The sequence below is a fragment of the Saccharomyces cerevisiae genome, chromosome XIV (genome assembly GCF_000146045.2).
Source record: "Saccharomyces cerevisiae S288C chromosome XIV, complete sequence".
NCBI classification, from domain to species: domain Eukaryota; kingdom Fungi; phylum Ascomycota; class Saccharomycetes; order Saccharomycetales; family Saccharomycetaceae; genus Saccharomyces; species Saccharomyces cerevisiae.
In genome coordinates this window covers 508,706-529,746 of record NC_001146.8, presented here as the reverse complement: position 1 = coordinate 529,746, position 21,041 = coordinate 508,706, and the positions used below count along the sequence as shown (strand labels likewise).

At 38.3% G+C, this 21,041-nt stretch overlaps 9 protein-coding genes and 1 non-coding gene across 10 annotated transcripts, besides 3 other annotated features; 5 read left to right on the top strand and 5 right to left on the bottom strand.

The window, feature by feature from the left end:
* Positions 1-163: 163 nt before the first annotated feature.
* On the bottom strand, positions 164-3,661 carry VAC7 (Vac7p; the record flags this gene model as incomplete). The annotated part of the gene is made up of 1 exon (NM_001182893.3): positions 164-3,661. One exon carries the CDS (start codon positions 3,659-3,661, stop codon positions 164-166), a length of 3,498 nt encoding a protein of 1,165 aa, NP_014344.3.
* Positions 3,662-4,684: 1,023 nt separating this feature from the next.
* Positions 4,685-5,018: a long terminal repeat (Ty1 LTR).
* Positions 4,685-10,584: a mobile genetic element (YNLWTy1-2; Ty1 element, LTR retrotransposon of the Copia (Pseudoviridae) group; contains co-transcribed genes TYA Gag and TYB Pol, encoding proteins involved in structure and function of virus-like particles, flanked by two direct repeats).
* Positions 5,041-10,291, bottom strand: YNL054W-B (gag-pol fusion protein; the record flags this gene model as incomplete). The annotated part of the gene is given in 1 exon segment (NM_001281536.2): positions 5,041-10,291. Coding segments are annotated over 1 exon segment (5,250 nt in total).
* Positions 8,969-10,291, bottom strand: YNL054W-A (gag protein; the record flags this gene model as incomplete). The annotated part of the gene is made up of 1 exon (NM_001184413.3): positions 8,969-10,291. The coding sequence occupies one exon, from the start codon at positions 10,289-10,291 to the stop codon at positions 8,969-8,971; it is 1,323 nt and encodes a 440-aa protein (NP_058180.1).
* Positions 10,251-10,584: a long terminal repeat (Ty1 LTR).
* YNCN0008C lies at positions 10,578-10,648 on the top strand. Its single transcript has one exon. It is a non-coding gene; the product is annotated as a tRNA-Asp (tRNA).
* Positions 10,649-10,901: 253 nt separating this feature from the next.
* Positions 10,902-11,753, top strand: POR1 (porin POR1; the record flags this gene model as incomplete). Its single annotated transcript, NM_001182894.1, has 1 exon — positions 10,902-11,753. One exon carries the CDS (start codon positions 10,902-10,904, stop codon positions 11,751-11,753), a length of 852 nt encoding a protein of 283 aa, NP_014343.1.
* Positions 11,754-11,904: 151 nt separating this feature from the next.
* Positions 11,905-12,498, bottom strand: OCA2 (Oca2p; the record flags this gene model as incomplete). Its single annotated transcript, NM_001182895.3, has 1 exon — positions 11,905-12,498. One exon carries the CDS (start codon positions 12,496-12,498, stop codon positions 11,905-11,907), a length of 594 nt encoding a protein of 197 aa, NP_014342.3.
* A 535-nt stretch (positions 12,499-13,033) lies between these two features.
* YNL058C (uncharacterized protein) lies at positions 13,034-13,984 on the top strand (the record flags this gene model as incomplete). The annotated part of the gene is made up of 1 exon (NM_001182897.1): positions 13,034-13,984. The coding sequence occupies one exon, from the start codon at positions 13,034-13,036 to the stop codon at positions 13,982-13,984; it is 951 nt and encodes a 316-aa protein (NP_014340.1).
* Positions 13,985-14,811: 827 nt separating this feature from the next.
* On the top strand, positions 14,812-17,079 carry ARP5 (actin-related protein ARP5; the record flags this gene model as incomplete). The annotated part of the gene is made up of 1 exon (NM_001182898.1): positions 14,812-17,079. The coding sequence occupies one exon, from the start codon at positions 14,812-14,814 to the stop codon at positions 17,077-17,079; it is 2,268 nt and encodes a 755-aa protein (NP_014339.1).
* Positions 17,080-17,350: 271 nt separating this feature from the next.
* NOP2 (rRNA (cytosine-C5-)-methyltransferase NOP2) lies at positions 17,351-19,207 on the bottom strand (the record flags this gene model as incomplete). The annotated part of the gene is made up of 1 exon (NM_001182899.3): positions 17,351-19,207. The coding sequence occupies one exon, from the start codon at positions 19,205-19,207 to the stop codon at positions 17,351-17,353; it is 1,857 nt and encodes a 618-aa protein (NP_014338.3).
* Positions 19,208-19,534: 327 nt separating this feature from the next.
* GCD10 (tRNA 1-methyladenosine methyltransferase subunit GCD10) lies at positions 19,535-20,971 on the top strand (the record flags this gene model as incomplete). The annotated part of the gene is made up of 1 exon (NM_001182900.3): positions 19,535-20,971. The coding sequence occupies one exon, from the start codon at positions 19,535-19,537 to the stop codon at positions 20,969-20,971; it is 1,437 nt and encodes a 478-aa protein (NP_014337.3).
* Between the last annotated feature and the right edge of the window lie 70 nt (positions 20,972-21,041).

Here is a 21,041-nt window from a genome sequence, read left to right as displayed (position 1 = left end):
TTTCACTTCTAAATTTGAAATAGTCAAAGAGAAAAAAACATCAAAAAACAAACTACATTTTCCTTTTTTGGAAAGTACATTCCTGTTTTGGAAATTGCCTTCCGCTCCTGCGCTATAAAAAGAAAAATACCCAGCTTTGACGAAAAAGCTACATTCTTAACACTCACTTCTTACCAGGATGGACCATGGAATCCTTTTGAATAGCCGTAGATTTTTGCGTATTGAAAAAGGGCACCTCATACTTCATGCTTCCACGGACTATCAATTCGTAATCATGCTTGATTAGTAGCTTCCATTTTTTAGTATCATCTTCTTTGTCATCTCTAGCATTTGGTTTGCTTTTGTATTGTCTTTCATTAGTATTGTTTTCATCGTCACCATCGTCGCCATCATCATCGTCATCATCGTCGTTTTCGTGCTTGGCTTCACGAGACCCAGGACTTAAAAGCTTGACACTCGAGACTGACACATCGTAGTTCCTATTAAATGCGCCGCCCTGGAACTTTAATGGTGTCTCTAGTTTTTTAGCGGTTCCTAGTAATACCGTCTCTATGTTCCCACCACTAATATCATTATTAGCACTCTCTTCAACTAACGAAAGATTTGTCGTTATTTGTAAAATTTTCCGTTCCTGTTCCATTACTGTACAGTCACCATTAGAATCGCACTTCAGGTAAGAACTTTTTGCAAAAATGTCCAAATCGACTTGGGAAACGCTTATACTGAAGAATCCTGGATTAAAAGCACTTACTGTGATGTCGAAGATCAACTCGTCCGAACTTGAAATCACATTATCCATCACTACCACGTCTACATCTTGTAGTTCTTTATTAGTGGCCAATAAAAATCCCAGAATGAATCCTGTCATCAATAGTGATGATATAACAAATGCAAGATAAAGAAAATTCTTTACTTTCACAAATGGGGACTTCCTTGAGTAAAAGTTGTGCGGTGAGTAACCAACAATATCGTTATTATTGATATTGGAATGGGTAACGTCATCGTTACCATTCATATGGATGCTACCATTCATTATGCTATTGTTTGTTCTTGATAGGTGTCTTTGACCACGTTTCATTCTTAAGGGGGTATATTCATTCAATTGGTTGTTATTGCCAGTATTGTTGCCAACCATAAAATCGTAGTAATCATTATTTGATCTTGAAGGCATCCTTCCATGTAATGGAAGTTCGTGCGTGTTGGATGCTGAGCCATAGTAACTGTTGAAAGTAGCATTTGGGCGATCATAATCATCTACGTCTTCATCTTCACCATAATCGGATATTAGCGGTTTTGTTTCTAAATCGTTCTTATGATTATAATAAAACATGGAGTGAATATCGTTTTCATCACTTTCGTTATCTTCTGGAATAAACTCATGCTGAAGGTTAGTGTGTTGCGGTCGATTTACATTAGACGAGTCACCATTATTTTCCTCTTCAATAACATTGTTATCACCATAAAAGTTTAAACCATGGGGAAACTTATTGTTCCTGCTGTTATAAAATTCATCCTTTTTCACACTATTTTGCATTGTTGGATAATTATGCGGCTGTTCGATGTAATCTTCTAGATTAACGTGATCCGGTACCCCAGAGTATCTCCGTAAAGGAGCTCCATTAGGGTTTGAATCAAATATCTTTGACACTGTTGTTCTAAGAGGCCTTTTGTTGTCACCATAATTAGAATTTCTATTAGCAGAGGAATGTCTCAAAGTAGAATTGGAAAGAGATTTCTTCGTTGAAATATCATTGTTTGGTTCCAATTCCTGCGAATTTGTGGCAACATTGGGACACGATATTGTGTTACCGTTGCTTGATGTGGATGAAAGTAAATGTGGAGAAACTTTAGATAGGGATACTAAGCTTGACCTCTTATCAGGCGACTTGGCAATAACATTGCTGTCTGGGTTGTCAGAGGTATACGAATCTACCGATTGTACATCCATTGGTGGTTGCTGCTGCTGCAATTGATGCGGTGGCTCCTGTTTTATACTGCTCAACTCGTCCAGGTGATTGTGTCCCGACATCAGATTGTTATTGTTCTGCATCACATTAGAATTCAAGTTCGGATTTGTGCTTATAGTCGCGATTGTGTTATTCAATATGGCACCAGTGCTAATATGTCTTGAATTTTTCAGTCGGCTTAATAATTTTTTGTTATTGTTTAGCAATGGGGCGCTTATCTTTGAGGTTATTCCATGATTTTGTTGCTGTTGCTGTTGTTTTGGAGGTTGCTGTTGCTGCTGCTGCTGCTGGCTGGAGGAGTCAGGAAATATTAGGTTTTTAGTCGAATTAGCTGCCGATTCATAAACAAATGTTTCCTCAGAATCACTAATTTCATTTTCACCTACAGCTGTAGCCAGCCTTGCAGCGAAAAAATCCGCCTTTGTTGGTTTTTCTGAATTACTCTCATGTGAGTCGTCATTTATTGCATTATTGTTAGAGGTAGAAGCGCTCAAGTCGGCGTTAGAATTCTTGATATCGGCATTGGTTTTATTGGATGCACTATTACTGTTATTGCCGTTGTTGTTGCTGCTGGTTTTCTTCTTGTTATTATTGTGATTGTCAGCATTACTGCTGGAGACACTAGCAGTGAGAGCCTGAGTATTGTCTGTACTGCCCAAAGGTGCGGTTGAAGGCGCTGTTTTAGTAGATGTAGTGCATATTTTGCTGGTGTCATCATTACGTTCATTTTTCCCACTATTAATGTTTTTATTCTTCTTCATTTTGTTGTTATTTTCATTATCATCTGCGTTCGAGTGATTCGGTATACGCAGCCCATCATTTGCTACTGGACCATTATCGTGTGTGGTTGAATTCGCGGGAGCATTCTTCGCCTTTGTATCATCTAACAGGTTTTCACCTAAAAGTATTTCTCTTGAATTAGTGACGTGCATTGTGGGCCTCTCTATTATTTTTGGCTTATTTTGTTGTGATAGTGAAGGTAGAGGTAAAAGAGGAGCTGGAGGTGTATTCGAGCCGATGTTATTACTAGTGCTGGGTGCCGTGTTATTGGAGAAGGCCGAAGCCTTTCTGAACGCTTTAGATGCGGAAGTTGATGATGGACCATGAATATTCGCCGATCTCGCTGTTTGATAAAGGGCAATGTTACTTGTAGGCATATTATTGGAGATGACGGCAGGTTTCTTCTTCGAGAGTTCAACATCTGAAGCAAACGCAGGGTTAGAAGCTACCAACAAAGAGCTCTTCTTGTTTCGTAATGAAGATGACGGATTGGAAAGATGAGATGACAGAGGGTTGTGGTTGATTAGGGCATTGTTACTATTATTATTAGTTGATGAAACAGAGCCGATATGTTCTAAATGTAAATCTGTTGGGATATCACTCGTTGACATTGATGTTCCTGCCCTGTTTATGTCTGAATGCCAATGATCTTGATTATGTGACGTGGCATCGGAATCCATTAAATTGTTATCTATGGTGGGCAAATTATGCTGTACAACGTTGCTGGTGGTGTTAGCAGTAGCGACAGAATCATCAACTATTTCCCTGTGTAGCGGAGAGGTAGATGTGGAGGCAGAGGGAATAGAAGGATTAGGTGCTACTACATTACTGTTATTCGACAATAAAAGATTATTTGCCACGGGTGCCTCAACTGTTTCTGTCTCTACAGTGAGCTTTCTATCTTCTTCTGTCATCTAGCACGTTTCCCAAATGCTTTAACTTGCCTGAGATGAAACGATAAGGTGTATACAGGGCGATTTACACTATAATTTATGGAATATTTTCCTGTATCTACTTGATTTTAGTTGTAGAATTGAAGATCATTATGCAAAATCGAAGGGGATACCCGTCGCAGAAACCACCCAACGAATTTTCTAAAGCGGAAATGCCTAAGAACAAAGAAATAAGAAGAACGAATCAATATATTGCACTACAATATATCACAAAGAGTGGCCAGGAAGACTTACAAGGTCTAAATTTAAGAGGGATTAACGTTTTTTCAAGTTATGTACATCTTTATGTAAACGTAAAATCTAATTTTGTGTCTGTCTGAGGACGGGAGGGGCAGTCTTGTGCGACGACAATTATCTGAAAAATCTGCACATTTGGACTGCAATGTGTATCTCGTGTCTAACAGTCCAACTTTGGTGCTGAATTAACTTCATGAATGACCTCTTAATGATTTAGCGAAGGGAAATTAGAGGACAAGATCTCGCCGCGTGTATAGATATATACATATATATTATCCAAGATTGGAATGAATTTCGCCGCCCCTGCTCACCGACATCGAGACCAGTACGGTGCCTTCGCTAACCAATGTTGGACATAAAGCTTAAACCAGGGCTGATGATTTGCAACCAAAACGGAACGTAAACCTTACACCACTTTTACAGTTTTTTGTTGTAGTTAGAACAAAAGTGAGTAAGTACTCACCGTTTCTGCCGCGCGGCGAACTTACTTACCCAAATATTAATGGAACTTCCGATCCAAACTTCAACTTGTCTTTCACCTCTACGTATCTAATCTTACAGTGAAGTTTCCTAGAAGACTACCATTTATATATGTGGTTGTTGTTACAGCTTTGGACTGTGTGTCTTCGTTCGTTTACATATAGTTTGCAATTGTCCTTCCAAAAAACTACTAACGTTATCCTTGTGACGTTGTTGCTATAGCGTAACGTGCGTCACTAGTCTTCGATTAGTATTCCGTGATAGTTTTGAGAAATGGGTGAATGTTGAGATAATTGTTGGGATTCCATTGTTGATAAAGGCTATAATATTAGGTATACAGAATATACTAGAAGTTCTCCTCGAGGATTTAGGAATCCATAAAAGGAAATCTGTAATTCTACACAATTCTATAAATATTATTATCATCGTTTTATATGTTAATATTCATTGATCCTATTACATTATCAATCCTTGCGTTTCAGCTTCCACTAATTTAGATGACTATTTCTCATCATTTGCGTCATCTTCTAACACCGTATATGATAATATACTAGTAACGTAAATACTAGTTAGTAGATGATAGTTGATTTTTATTCCAACATACCACCCATAATGTAATAGATCTAATGAATCCATTTGTTAGTTAATAGTTTAAATGTTTTTATCGGAAGAGGTTTTGTCATCACATCAGCAATGTTCTTCTTGGTCTCGATGTAGTATACGTATAAATTATTACCTGATACTTCATCTCTAAGTCTCATTGCCTTTGTGCCAAAAAATCTGTTTCTAAATTTCTCTTCATTTGTAGACTTAATTATACTGATCGTTGATCTACTATCAGTAAGTAAGCCTTTAATAATTGGTTTCTTGTTAAGTTCTTGCACAAGGTGACTGAGGTTATTCAATAGCGGAATAGCTTCACTGACTGCGTGTATTTCTGCTTCTGTAGTTGAAGTGCATGTTAACGAAGCCTTTGTCGACTTTCCTCCAATCACTTTTCCGTTGAGTAGGAAAATGTTACCAATTTGTGACTTGTAATATGGTTGGTTACCATATGAAGCATCGCTTATTGCGACTAGTTTATTATCTGGCTTGGTAGGTTTGTTTTTGTGCCATATCAGTTGTTTATCTCTAGTGTCCCACATGAATTGTATTAACTCATATGTCATGTCTAAAACTTGCCTAGAGGGGAATAGTATATGTTGAGCAAGTGTGTTGATGTAGTATAGTAAGTCAAATCTAAATTTATATCCAACATATGAAGCTAGACCAATCAACTTTTGCATTTCATGTACCTTCTCTTTGTATTCATCTTCATCTATTTCTAGTTCATCCTGGTCTATATAAAGACCTGGTTGACCTGGAGCGCTAAGTTTTTTTCCTTTTGGATTTAAATGAACGTTTAGTTTGGGTAATTTTTCTGTCAAAGATTTTTCCATACCTAATTTCATGTACTTGCTTCTTTGATATTTGATCTCTAATCCAAGTATGTCGTACTGAATTTCGTTATCACTTTCACCCAGATTTATTATCTTTGTATCGTATTGTTTCTTGAGTGTTGTTATGATTTTCTTATTTGCATTTAAGTCTTTGCTGAACAATATCATATCATCAACGAATAAGCAAATTGTTACTTGACTATTCTTAAATACGCATGACCATCCGCGAACTTCTTCCATATCACATTGTTCAATCAGATATGATTTGATCGTTTCATACCAGTTTGCACCACTTTGTTTCAAACCATAAAGTGATTTCTTCAAACGTATCAACTTATCATTCATTCCTAAATGTGGTGGAGGTCTTATGTATAATTCTTCTTTGATGTCTGCATACAAATATGCCGAAGATATGTCTAATTGTGTAATATAGTAGTTATTGTCTAATGCAAGTGACAGGGATGTCATCAATGCATAGTGATGTACGGTATTGGATTGCATGCCTGAGTCGTAAGTGTCAGGATGCTGAATATCACCTCTTGCAACAAATCTAGCTTTATGAGTACCGTCACGTTTCCTGTTGAAGATAAACATTGAATTTATTACTCTTTTAGGGTCTATTTCTTTTCTGTCATAATATTTGTCAGTGTCCCAAGTTTTCATCTTCAACAGTTGATTGACTTCTTTGTGGTATGCCTCGATATATTTTTCTTTTTCTTTAATATCTTTATTATAGGTGATTGCCTCATCGTATCGTAAGGTTGTCCGTATTGGTTTGATTGATTTTACTGCTTTTACAGCTGCAATCAGGTGAATTCGTTTCTTCGATCTCGGAGGTTCTAAACTACGCATATTCTTAGTATTCCATGTGTCTCGTGATACCTTAATTTCAGTTTCATTATCTTCTAATGATCTTTTCTTACTGTTGATAGTAGTATAGGCATTAGAGTCACCAATACCACCCAAACTGGAATTAGTTTGACGAGAATTGATCGGTGGAAGTTCTTTAAAGGAGTCTGATAATTTGGTAGGAGGTTCTGGAGGCAGATCGGGAAGTGGAAGATCAGCAATTATAGATTCCTCTGTATTCTCCTTAGGACAGGTATCTGACGTTTTGATAGGAACGACGTGGTGTAGTGAATTACTTTCTGATGAGGAAGTATCGATCGAAGGTGAACGGTGTATAATCCTTTTCTCAGTCTCCTGTTCGCTTGTCTGCGGAACAGTTTTATTATTGGTACCACCCGTACTGGATATTGGTACGTTTGTATGATTAGTCTCATTGTCACTGTACGAGTCTGAGTGTCTGAAATCTTTAGATTTACTGGTGTGCGACGATTCATGTGTGTTAGATTGGGACATGGGAGCAAGTAAAGGAACATCTAATCTATGCATACCACCCGAACCAGTACTCTCGATATCGGAAATTTGGGGGGTGCTAGATCTCTTCTTTGATGGAAGGATATCAGATTTAGATATGTTGGGATCAACTTCTCTGGGTGCGCGAATATTGGTTTTAGAAACACGTTTCGAATCTTCAGTATGAGTTGACGGAGGTGTGGAATCGGTTGGACTCACAGCTTTTGAAAGGACATTTCTCGGTTGCTCAGGATGTAGTTCGATGTCAGATTGGAAGTTAAGATCATCGGATTGTTGGATCTCATTTGACGCAATGAACGATTGATATGAAGCAGTTAAACGGTTTAAGTCTTCATCGAAAGTGAGTGCGTCGTAATTGAATTGATCTAATCTGGATTCCTTGCCCTGAAGAATAACATAGTTAGTTGTATCTACTGTCTTCTTTAAGGATGGAAGATAGATGATATATCCATAAGAGTTTCGAGACGGATGTAGAGCGTAGCCTGGGATGCCACGAGGATGTATTTTGGAGTTAGGGTTGTGATCATTGACGATAACAGGTTGACCGAAAGGTAACAAAGTACTGATATCAAGTCCTGCCAAGCCAGCATGTTGTCTTGCAGATTTTTTGCTTTTAGGTGAAGCTAGTGAATTTCTCACAATAGTAGAAAATTCGATTGCAGAGAACCATAAATGGTTCGGTAAACCACTACATTGCAGTTGAGTACGGCAGTCATCTAATAAGGTACGGTTGAGCCGTTCAGCGACTCCATGTGCTCGGGAATCCGCTGTGGTTGTATAGCATGGAGTTATACCATTTTTTTCAAGGAATTTATGGAGAGTTCTGTTAGTATACTCAGAACCACGGTCCATTTGTATAACCAAGACACTGGCCTGAAACTGGTTCTTAATAAAAGCTAGTATCGTAGTAAAAACATCGAGGATAGAGTCCTCGCGACGGTCGTGTAATGGATAAACCCAACGGAATTTTGTTGTCTCATCAGTAAATGAGATGAAATAGGATGGTGCACTCTTTGGTAGGTTGTGAACTGGACCAAATATGTCAGTATGTAGGTATTGAAAGGGTTCGTATGAATTTTGGTATTTTAGTCGTGAACCTTTGATATGTCTGTGTTTGGTGCTTTTGCCGATTAAACAATCAGGACATTGATAGTCAATAGCACTAGACCAGTCGACATCTGATTCGTTAAAATACGTGATGGTGTTATTTTTAAGTGAGTATCGAATTGTCTGTGCATTGGCATGCGCAAGCATTCGATGAATGAAAGGATAAGGATATTTGCGTGTACTTTCACTTGTATGGACATTATTGATGGTGGGTACGGAGATATTTGATGGAAGCAAGTACTTTTTAGATACCCAGTAAAAGTCTCCATATTTTACGATAGGTGCAAGTACAGTGCCGTCAGATCGTTCTAAGACGTTTTTGGTAAAGCATGCTGTGATATCTACTGCAGCCAATTCATTCAAACTGAGTAAGTCATAGGCTATGTTAGGAGTGTGCAATACCTTTATTGATGTTTTGGTGTTGTCCTGGAAGTGAAATTGTAGGTCACCAATAGCGTTAATTGGTATATTTCTTTTTTGAGCATCAACTACGTTTATGTCAGGATTAGATGATGCTGAGTGTATGTGATGAGCAGATCTTATAAGGGTTCGTGATGCTCCTGAATCGAGAAGGAGGTGTCCAGGGAGTTCATCATCAGAATGATTAGTATGATTTACTGTAGATTCAGTAAGTTTCTGGCCTAAGATGAAGGTCGTGCTTATTGTTCAATTGAATCGGTTCAGTAGTTGATTTACTGATGGAATCGTTGTCCGTGCTGGGAGAGTTATTAGATGTGGATACATTGTGAGCCCTGGCTGTTTTCGATTTCGAATTATTTGTTTTTTGAGGATTCCGAGCTATAACTTTGGGTTTGGTTGTATTTGTATAGCTGCGAGAATCATTCTTCTCATCACTCGGATTTCTCCTGTAATTAGGTTTGCTGTTTCTCGATCCCTGTTGTTCTTCATAAATAGCATGGATATCTAAGAACAGTTCAGCGACTGTCATATTTAGATGTCGATGACGTGTGTAGCGTAAAAATTTATATTCGCCAGATAGACCTCTCATAATTAATTGGCATGCGACCTTGTTATTGATATGAATGCCATTATTGTTCAGTCTGTCGATAATGTTTGTGACTTTTGTTTCAAATGCATCTGCAGGTGTACTGCCATTATATTGCAAATTTGCCAGGGTCACAATGTCGTTTGCCTCTTGGGTATCAGATTGCATTTTTTCAATACTTTTGGAAAGAATTTTCATGATATCCGTATAATCAACGGATAGGATGTCTTTGACCCAGGTAGGTAGGAATTGAGATGGAGCAAATATTTGAAAAGTGTTATACAAGAAGGTGAGTTCATCATCAGTGATCTGACGTACGGGTTTTCCGTTTACTGTCGGAATAATACCACCGAGATTCGAGTTTTGTAAAAATTTGATGTATGTTTTAACCCAATTTAGAAAGTCATTAGGTGAGGTTAACATTGGTGGTGGTCTGACATATTTTTTAGTGGATGTCATATCAGAGTCCGCTGAGGATGAATCAGTAAATGTATTACCTGACTCAGGTGATGGAGTGCTCAGAGGCGTTCCAACTGATGATGGATACTGCGGAAACTGTGAATGTGGCCCAGGTGGAAAGTACATAGGCGACATTTGATAAGGTGTATACGGAATCATAGATGGGCGTCCGTAAAATGACCAATCAGATGGATTGGCTTGGTTTTGGGTCATCATGCACTGCTGTGGGTACGGCCCATTCTGTGGTGAATGTGACTGAGCAGTTTGAGGAGAGGCATGATGGGGGTTCTCTGGAACAGCTGATGAAGCAGGTGTTGTTGTCTGTTGAGAGTTAGCCTTAGTGGAAGCCTTATCATATTCTTGAATTTTGGAAGCTGAAACGTCTAACGGATCTTGATTTGTGTGGACTTCCTTAGAAGTAACCGAAGCACAGGCGCTACCATGAGAAATGGGTGAATGTTGAGATAATTGTTGGGATTCCATTGTTGATAAAGGCTATAATATTAGGTATACAGAATATACTAGAAGTTCTCCTCGAGGATTTAGGAATCCATAAAAGGAAATCTGTAATTCTACACAATTCTATAAATATTATTATCATCGTTTTATATGTTAATATTCATTGATCCTATTACATTATCAATCCTTGCGTTTCAGCTTCCACTAATTTAGATGACTATTTCTCATCATTTGCGTCATCTTCTAACACCGTATATGATAATATACTAGTAACGTAAATACTAGTTAGTAGATGATAGTTGATTTTTATTCCAACAAGTTTAATGGTCAGAATGGGCGCTTGTCGCGTGCCAGATCGGGGTTCAATTCCCCGTCGCGGAGATTTTTTGCCGCACGTTTCCGCGTCAGACGAGCTTTTTTCACGGTTCCGGTGCTTTTTGCCGGCTGCGGCCCAATCAAACACCGCCATTTCGGCCGTTCCTCAACAAAGAACCCCTTTTATAGCCAGCAGAGCACGAGTTGATCTACTATATAACTACCCCCAACTCGTTCCACTACTCATTAGTGCTACGGATTCTCCCAACACGAAACAGCCAAGCGTACCCAAAGCAAAAATCAAACCAACCTCTCAACAATGTCTCCTCCAGTTTACAGCGATATCTCCAGAAATATCAATGACCTATTGAACAAGGATTTCTATCATGCTACCCCAGCTGCCTTTGATGTGCAAACAACAACCGCCAATGGCATTAAGTTCTCATTGAAGGCTAAACAGCCTGTCAAAGACGGTCCACTGTCTACTAACGTGGAAGCAAAGTTGAATGACAAGCAAACCGGCTTGGGTCTAACTCAAGGCTGGTCTAACACAAACAACTTGCAAACCAAATTAGAGTTTGCCAACTTGACCCCTGGTCTAAAGAACGAATTGATCACTTCTTTGACTCCAGGCGTCGCCAAGTCCGCCGTCTTAAACACTACGTTCACACAACCTTTCTTCACCGCAAGAGGTGCCTTTGACTTGTGTTTGAAGTCACCAACATTTGTTGGTGACTTAACTATGGCCCACGAAGGTATTGTTGGTGGCGCAGAGTTTGGTTACGATATCAGCGCCGGTTCCATTTCTCGTTATGCCATGGCTTTAAGTTATTTCGCCAAAGACTACTCCTTGGGCGCTACATTGAACAACGAGCAAATAACTACCGTTGACTTCTTCCAAAACGTCAACGCCTTTTTACAGGTCGGTGCTAAGGCTACAATGAACTGCAAACTACCTAACTCCAATGTCAACATCGAATTCGCCACTAGATATTTGCCTGATGCATCTTCCCAAGTTAAGGCTAAGGTGTCCGATTCCGGTATTGTCACTTTGGCTTACAAGCAATTGTTAAGACCTGGCGTCACTCTGGGTGTCGGTTCCTCTTTCGATGCTTTGAAGTTGTCTGAACCTGTTCACAAGCTAGGTTGGTCTTTGTCCTTCGACGCTTGAACGTATATATCTAATATATATATGTTCACTATATACCATATATGTGCTCGTTCTTGTTTCCATTTTTCTACTTGATCTTTAGACTTGTTGTTTTATTTATACAAATATATTAATGACAGAAAATATTCTTTGTAACGGCTGGTTCTCATAATCATATTGGTTGCTTGGCAGTGAGAATAGACTCACTTCCTGACTCATCATCACTTCCTTCCGCAGCCTCTAGCTCATTCAAATACAAGCAGTGTTTAGCAAAGCCAGGGATAACGTTTCTCGGTATTTTCAGATTGGTTTCGAACATTGTGATAAACTCCAAATCTACTCCATCTTTCATCCCACCAGAAAATAACCCGTACTCTTGGCATATACCTGCAGTGGACCATCCCTGTAACAACTTTCTTATGATTCCCACAACTACACCAACACGGTGCTTGCCCTTATTGGAATGCACTAAGATGGGATAGTTTCTGACATCCAGCACCAAGTGCAAGACCTGGTTCATTCTTTCTTGAATTCCTTCATCGCGGCTTGAATCCATAAATATGTGATAGTATTTTATCTTTTCTGACTCCAGGAAGCTTTGATATTCTTCGAGAGGCCTATCTTTATCGCCAATATATATTATGGTCTTCAAGTGTAACTGATGCTTGATGAAACTATAATTTAACGGCATCGGGTATCCCGATCGATATAACGATACATCCGTGCTCACCACTGGCGAAAAATTTAATGGGGGTATGTATTTCATAGCATCAAGAAACGTGCACTCTATTGGTATTTTGCCTTCACTTGTTGATATATCAACTAGACTTTAATATCTTAAGTAAACTCTCGCTTTTTTCTGATCTTTTTTTTAATTCTGGAAAATTCAGAAGAAAAAACAAAAATTACTGAAAAATCTGGGCTAGCACCAAGAGCTATTCATGGATGAATCACTAAATGAAAAAGGGTCTTTACTTTGCATGCTACCACTCACATGAATAGTATAGGGGAACCTGGTGACAGCCTCCCTTCTCACTTTCTGCCGATTTCCAATGATCACTCTGCAGAATTCTTTCATGAAACCCTTAATATGATTTCCTAAAGCGGGAAATAGTAAACATATCATAAAACATTTGTAAAAAAAAAAAATGTATAATTAGAAATTACTAGATTTTCAATTATATTTAGCAGCTATATGGGTTAATAATTTATAATGTTTATTAATAACATACCCACACTCTTGTATTATAATCAACTAGACTCATACCTTGTCAAAAGTTCAGAAAGAAACATCGGCAGAGATGGTTAAGAAAAACTTTATCCCGTCTGTATCGCTGGTCAGAAGAGACCTTCCTACTTTAGTTACTACTACAACTAGTTCAACCGCCCTGTCAAAGCCCACGTCAAGTGTAGTGTCCGAAACGAGTTCCAAGTCCCTTCCATCGTTAACATCTTCGGCTTTCTCAACTTCCAGTGGAGCAACATCCTCCTCATCACTAATTGTCGCAAGTATAACACCCCCATCTACAGCAGGAAACCCATTTATTTTAAATGCTGCTGATAAACCAAATGGAACTGTATACATTGCTGTGGGTGCTGTCATAGGTGCCATTTTTATCAGTATTCTTATATGGTGGTTAGTGTCCAGTTATTTGTCTCGTCGTTTCACAATGACAAATTCTTATGCAAATGATAGTAAAAATTTGTACAGGGGACACCACAAGCATAGTTCTTCTTTACAAAGCAATCCCTTTGACATCAATGATGAGAAATCATATATGCAGGATGATTGGGATTCTATGAGCCAATTAGAATCTAGCCAATACGAGGATGCTGCCTCACCATTCAACCCAATTCAGGATCCGTTCACAGACAACAGAAGATCCTTATTTATATCTCCTACTTTACAAGTGTCACAATATGAAAAAAGTCATAGCCGCCATCAATCAAAAGACACTAACATTTTTATTGACGATCCATTTTTATACGTAGGTACCTATCTAGAAGAAGAAGAAGAAGAAGAAGAAGAGAGAAAGCTGAACCTCAATAGACCACAAAGAGCAGCGTCACCTGAAAGAAAGGAAAAGAAAATTAACTCAATGGAAGGCTACCATAAGAGAAACCAATCCTCCTTGGGCCTCATACCAGTCGCTTCTGCTACCTCAAATACTAGCTCTCCTAAAAAGGCTCATAAAAGACAGGCGCCATCGATGTTTTTGGATGATGTCCTGAATGGTAGAGAAATAATCTAGATACCCTGACATCTAAGATACATGGTTGTTCAGGTTAAACATTTTTTTTTTTAGTCCTTAAAAATTGTGTAATTCAGTACCAAAAAAATCGATGTTTGCTTTTATTCTTTTCAAGGCCATACGGTTCTAACGCACCAGTAATCATCAGTACATCTGCCAAGATATATCTTTATCATATTCTTGAAAGGCCCGAAAATAACCCTCCAAGAGATAAAAAATTTTTCTGAATGGTAATTGGAAAGATAAAATTCTGTTGTGATCTTTGAACTACTTTATCTGATCTGGTCGTAACCATCAACAAGGCGAATTATGCATTCTTTGTTAAATATATACATGTGATCTTTCCGTACATATCTTTCCGATCCTCATGAAACACCGACACAGCTGCTACCAAAATGTGTGCAGGTATCTACAAAATTCTAACCACAAGTACTGAGTTAAAGAAGGAGCTAAGCAATCATGATCCGCGTATAAATATTAAACACTTTTGCCTTGAAGTGCTGTCTTCATAAATGGAAGGTGACAATATAGAAGGGTCTTGACCGATGTAATTTTCAGCAAGTAACAAAACTCACAATGAACAGTTTGCTAAGAGCAATGACAATCATCGAAAGAAGTTCTTGGCTTAGTGCGACTTACATCGTTGTAAATTCTCAACTATAATTAGCGTTTAGCATTTATCTCGTTTCGTAGACTATGATACATCATTACAACGCTTATGAAATACTCACTTTGGGAAGAATATAATAATCAATATAAGCAGCGGTTCTCAGTAAAAACTTGTTATAAAAGTGAAATTTCGAAGGACTCTGAACATAAGACGTATAATGTCTAGCAGAGACGCCTCTTTGACTCCTCTTAAGGCAGTAGTGATAGACGACCCTCCATTGAGACAAACCCCAGAACCATTCGATGAACAGTCAGCTTACAATCCCCAGTCGCCCATTGCCATTGATTTTGGATCAAGCAAACTGAGAGCAGGATTCGTTAACCATGCTACCCCTACACATATTTTTCCGAATGCATTGACCAAGTTTAGAGACAGAAAGTTAAACAAAAATTTCACTTTTGTCGGTAATGACACCTTGTTGGATCAAGCTGTGCGTTCGCAATCGAGAAGCCCCTTTGACGGACCATTTGTAACCAATTGGAATCTCACTGAAGAAATATTGGACTACACTTTTCATCATTTGGGAGTGGTACCAGATAACGGAATTCCTAATCCAATATTACTTACCGAAAGACTGGCAACTGTTCAATCACAACGGACAAATTGGTACCAGATTTTGTTTGAAACTTACAATGTACCAGGCGTTACTTTCGGAATAGACAGTCTGTTTAGTTTTTACAATTATAACCCAAGCGGAAATAAAACAGGTTTGGTCATCAGTTGTGGCCATGAGGACACCAATGTAATTCCCGTAGTTGATGGTGCAGGTATCTTGACAGATGCAAAAAGGATTAATTGGGGAGGACATCAAGCAGTTGACTACTTGAATGATTTGATGGCTTTGAAGTATCCATATTTTCCAACAAAGATGTCTTATTTGCAGTATGAAACGATGTATAAAGATTATTGCTATGTTTCGCGAAATTATGATGAAGATATTGAAAAAATCCTCACCTTGGAGAACCTTGATACAAATGATGTGGTAGTGGAAGCCCCTTTTACAGAAGTCCTTCAACCTCAAAAGACAGAAGAAGAATTACGAATTCAAGCCGAAAAAAGAAAGGAAACTGGGAAACGCTTGCAAGAACAGGCACGTTTGAAAAGAATGGAAAAATTGGTTCAGAAGCAGGAAGAATTTGAATACTTCTCAAAAGTTAGAGACCAATTAATTGACGAACCTAAGAAGAAAGTACTCTCGGTTTTGCAAAACGCTGGTTTTGATGACGAACGTGATTTTAAAAAGTATCTTCATAGCCTAGAACAATCATTAAAAAAAGCCCAAATGGTTGAAGCAGAAGATGATAGTCACCTGGATGAAATGAATGAAGACAAAACAGCCCAGAAATTTGATTTGCTTGATATTGCAGACGAAGATCTAAATGAAGATCAAATCAAGGAGAAAAGGAAGCAAAGATTTTTGAAGGCCAGTCAAGACGCCAGGCAAAAGGCTAAAGAAGAAAAGGAAAGAGTCGCCAAGGAAGAAGAAGAAAAAAAATTAAAAGAGCAACAATGGCGTGAAACTGACTTAAATGGTTGGATAAAGGACAAAAGATTGAAATTAAACAAATTAATAAAAAGGAGAAAAGAAAAGTTAAAACTACGTGACGAAATGAAGGACAGAAAATCTCAAGTTTCACAGAACAGAATGAAAAATCTAGCTTCATTGGCTGAGGATAATGTCAAACAAGGGGCCAAACGTAATAGACACCAAGCGACAATAGATAATGATCCAAATGACACTTTTGGCGCTAATGATGAAGACTGGCTTATTTATACTGATATTACTCAAAATCCTGAGGCTTTTGAAGAAGCATTAGAGTACGAGTACAAAGACATCGTGGAACTGGAGAGACTACTTTTAGAACACGATCCAAACTTTACTGAAGAAGATACGCTGGAAGCACAGTACGATTGGAGAAATTCTATCCTCCACCTGTTTTTAAGAGGACCTAGACCTCATGATAGCGAAAATATACATGAACAACATCAAATGCATTTGAATGTAGAACGTATAAGGGTACCAGAAGTGATATTTCAACCGACAATGGGCGGACAAGACCAAGCCGGTATTTGCGAATTATCAGAAACCATTTTACTAAAGAAGTTTGGTTCTCAACCAGGAAAATTGAGTCAAACTTCCATAGACATGGTGAACAACGTTCTTATTACCGGCGGTAATGCTAAGGTGCCAGGATTGAAAGAACGTATTGTGAAGGAATTCACTGGATTCCTTCCTACCGGTACCAATATCACTGTAAATATGTCTTCAGATCCTTCATTGGATGCCTGGAAGGGTATGGCAGCTCTAGCACGAAACGAAGAACAGTATAGGAAAACAGTTATCAGTAAGAAAGAATACGAAGAGTACGGTCCAGAGTACATCAAAGAGCATAAGTTAGGGAATACGAAGTATTTTGAAGACTAAGGAGACAGCAAACTGAAACGCCTTAAAAACAAAAAAAGAGAAATAAATAGAGATATATGTAATACTATATTGGCAACGAATATTAATAAGTAATATCATCGCCTTTTTTCTTAGTGCTGTTTACAAATCGGCTTTATTATTTCTATTTTGAATTTAATATACAGTGAGACATATTTGAAATTGATATATATATATATATATATATATGTAGACAGAGAAAGATTAGAGAGAGAAAACTATGCTAACATGATGCCACTACGTTTGTGGGAACTTATTTTTCGTTAGAAGGTCTTTTAGCTTTTGGATTGACACCCTTTTTCAAAAGATTGTTTTTCACAGACTTTTCAATGTACTTATCGTCTTCTTCGTCCTCGAAGGTTGCGAAGTCAGAGTGAATGATACCTTCTTCCAAAGCTTCCTTTCTAGCAGCAGTTTCCTTTTCTTTTGCACTTGCTTGGTTATCATCAAACGAAGATGGACCGATCTTTTGGAATTTAGCGACAAAGAACCCATCGACGTTGTACGTATGTGGATAGTACCTCCTCGCTAATTTCACACTAGGATGAAACTTTTTGCCTCTGTAACTAGTAAACGCTTCTTTACCGATCGCTAAACCAGTATCGACTAACTTGACATTCGGTCTTTTTCTCAATGCATAGTCTATGACAGCTTCGTCCTCTTCCACTGCAACAGAACATGTCGAATATACTATTACACCACCATGTTTCGAGTTGCAATCAACAGAATCAATGGCGGATAGAAGCAATTGTTTTTGTAGATGTGGAATTTGAATGAAGTCCTTCTCGGTACGAGACACCTTGACAGATTGATCCTTACCGATAACACCAGTACCGGAACATGGGGCATCCAGTAAAATTCTGTCAAAACCTCCAATTACCTTAGGGAACTCACGGGCATCGTAATTGCATACAATAGTGTTGGTACAGCCTAGACGGTGGATATTAGCAATTAAAGATTTTGTTCTAGATTTATTGGCGTCGTTAGCGAAAACACAACCTGTGTTTTTCATCATAGCTGATATATAAGTGGTCTTACCACCTGGAGCAGCTGCCATATCCAAGATACGCTCATTTTCATGAGGATCTAGAGCAATAACTGGTAGAAAAGATGATGCCGCTTGTAAAATATAGTGACCTGCCAAATATTCTGGCGTAGCACCAATTGGGACTTGGGAATCGAATATTTGAAGACCAACTTTAGTCCAAGAACCAATAGGTTGTAGATTAACACCTCTATTCACAAGAGTTTGAGCTAAGTCTCTCCTTCTGGTCTTCAAGGTGTTGGTTCTGATGGTTATTGGTCTTGCAATTTCATTGGCTTCGAAAAACTCCATCGCCTCTGCTGGTGAGAATAGATTGAATAACTTTTCCGCCAAAAATGGTGTATAACCAAAGTACTCACAAATATCTTTCAAAAGTCTGTCAACGTATTCTCCTCTCGATCTGCCTTCTGCACCAAGAGTCTTAAAATTTTCCAAAACCTTTACAATTTCAATCATTCTTGTTCTTGTGGAAGTTAAATTAGGAGTTTCTTGTGCCATCATTTCTTCCTGCTCCTCAGTGGGCAATATGTCTGCTCTTGGTTGCATGTTCTCCGCTTCCACTAACTCCATTTCGGCTTCTTCAGCTTCTTCAGCTTCTTCTTCATCAAGTTTCTTAGAAAGAGCTTCCATGTTTTGTGCATTTAGTTCTTCAAGATCAGCCTCATCGTCGTCATCTGAAAAAATTGGGTGGGCGTCATTATCTTCATCTTCATCGTAATCATATTCTTGTTCCAAGTCAAATTCATCTTTTAGTTCTTCATCCACCAATCCTGCTTCATCGTCATCTTCTTCATCATCAAATAAAGATTTCCTGGCTTTTGATAATTCTTCAAGATCAACTTCTGGCAAATCCTTATCCTCTTCAACAACTTCTTCCTCCTCTTTTCTAGATTTCTTGAATGGCTTCGACTTCTTTTTCTTTCTATCAGAAACTTCATCCCCTTGCGTGGTAGAAGGTCTCTTTCCTTTTTCTAGCTTTCTATTAGCCTTCTTTTCCTTTCTTGCCTGAAACTCCTCCAGGGTTGGTGGGGCGGCTTGCTTGTTCTTATGACGTCTACTACCCATTTCCTATTATATGTATATGTAATTCTAATATTAGCCAACACAAGGGGAATTCCGCCAGAATTACAAATCTATATACCTTAGCGACAACTGTATTTGCAGCTCAGCTCATCTTAAACTTATTCTGCGATGAGATGAAAATTTTTTTCAGAAAACGTGAAACTGGGTAACGGTTTTGTAAAATCTGAAAAATTTCATCAAAAAAAAAAAAAAAGTCGATGAGGTGTATAATAACAATAATAATATTCAACTTTAAATTCTTTGGCACGTTGGATCCTACTCACATTGTTGCAAACGAATTGGACAAAAAAACTTTGAATTTAGTGCACAATGAATGCTTTGACAACCATAGATTTTAATCAGCACGTTATCGTCCGGCTGCCATCAAAAAATTACAAGATAGTGGAACTAAAGCCCAACACCTCTGTATCATTAGGAAAATTCGGTGCTTTCGAGGTTAATGACATAATTGGTTATCCTTTCGGGTTGACTTTCGAGATATATTATGATGGCGAAGAGGTTTCATCCGATGAAAATAGAGATTCGAAACCAAAGAACAAAATTCCCATCGGGAAAGTAAGGCTATTATCGCAGGAGATCAAAGATGTCAATAATGATAAAGACGATGGTCAAAGCGAGCCTCCTTTATCTATTAAGGAAAAATCTGTGTCTCTTGAATTGTCTAGCATTGACAGCAGTGCTACGAATCAGAATCTGGTTAACATGGGCAGCAAGGCCCAAGAGTTAACCGTTGAAGAAATTGAAAAAATGAAACAAGAATCTTTATCTAGTAAAGAAATAATCGACAAAATTATCAAATCTCACAAAAGTTTTCACAACAAGACCGTATATTCTCAAGAGAAATATGTGAATAGGAAGAAACAAAAATTCGCCAAGTACTTCACCGTTGAGTATTTAAGTAGCTCTAACCTTTTACAATTCTTAATCGACAAAGGCGATATCCAAAGGGTATTGGATATGTCTCAGGAATCGATGGGGATGCTGTTAAATCTTGCGAACATCCAATCAGAAGGCAACTATCTCTGTATGGATGAAACGGGTGGGTTATTGGTTTACTTTCTGTTGGAAAGAATGTTTGGCGGTGACAATGAAAGCAAATCCAAGGGCAAAGTCATAGTTATTCACGAAAATGAACATGCCAACTTGGATTTGCTGAAGTTTGCTAATTATTCTGAGAAATTTATTAAAGAGCATGTACACACCATTTCTCTATTAGATTTTTTTGAACCGCCTACACTACAAGAGATTCAGAGCAGATTTACACCATTACCTAAAGAAGAAGCCCGTGCATTAAAAGGTGGTAAGAAAAACTCGTACTACCGAAAACTCAGATGGTACAATACACAATGGCAAATTTTAGAACTAACAGGAGAATTCCTATATGACGGTCTTGTAATGGCTACTACACTACATTTACCAACACTAGTGCCAAAGTTGGCCGAAAAAATCCATGGTTCAAGGCCGATTGTATGCTATGGTCAATTCAAAGAAACTTTGTTGGAATTAGCTCATACTTTATATTCAGACCTCAGGTTTTTAGCACCATCAATTTTGGAAACTAGATGTAGGCCGTACCAAAGTATAAGGGGTAAGCTACACCCTCTGATGACCATGAAAGGTGGTGGTGGATATCTAATGTGGTGTCACAGAGTCATCCCTGCTCCTGAACCTGTATCGGAAAACGCGACTGCAGCTGACTCCAGTGAAAAGCTTGCTGAACATGGAGCTAAGAAACAAAAAATATAAATGTCCACAGAGTGTTCCGTTTGATAACTTCCAACAAAAAAACCTGAGAATATATATATTTACATTTATA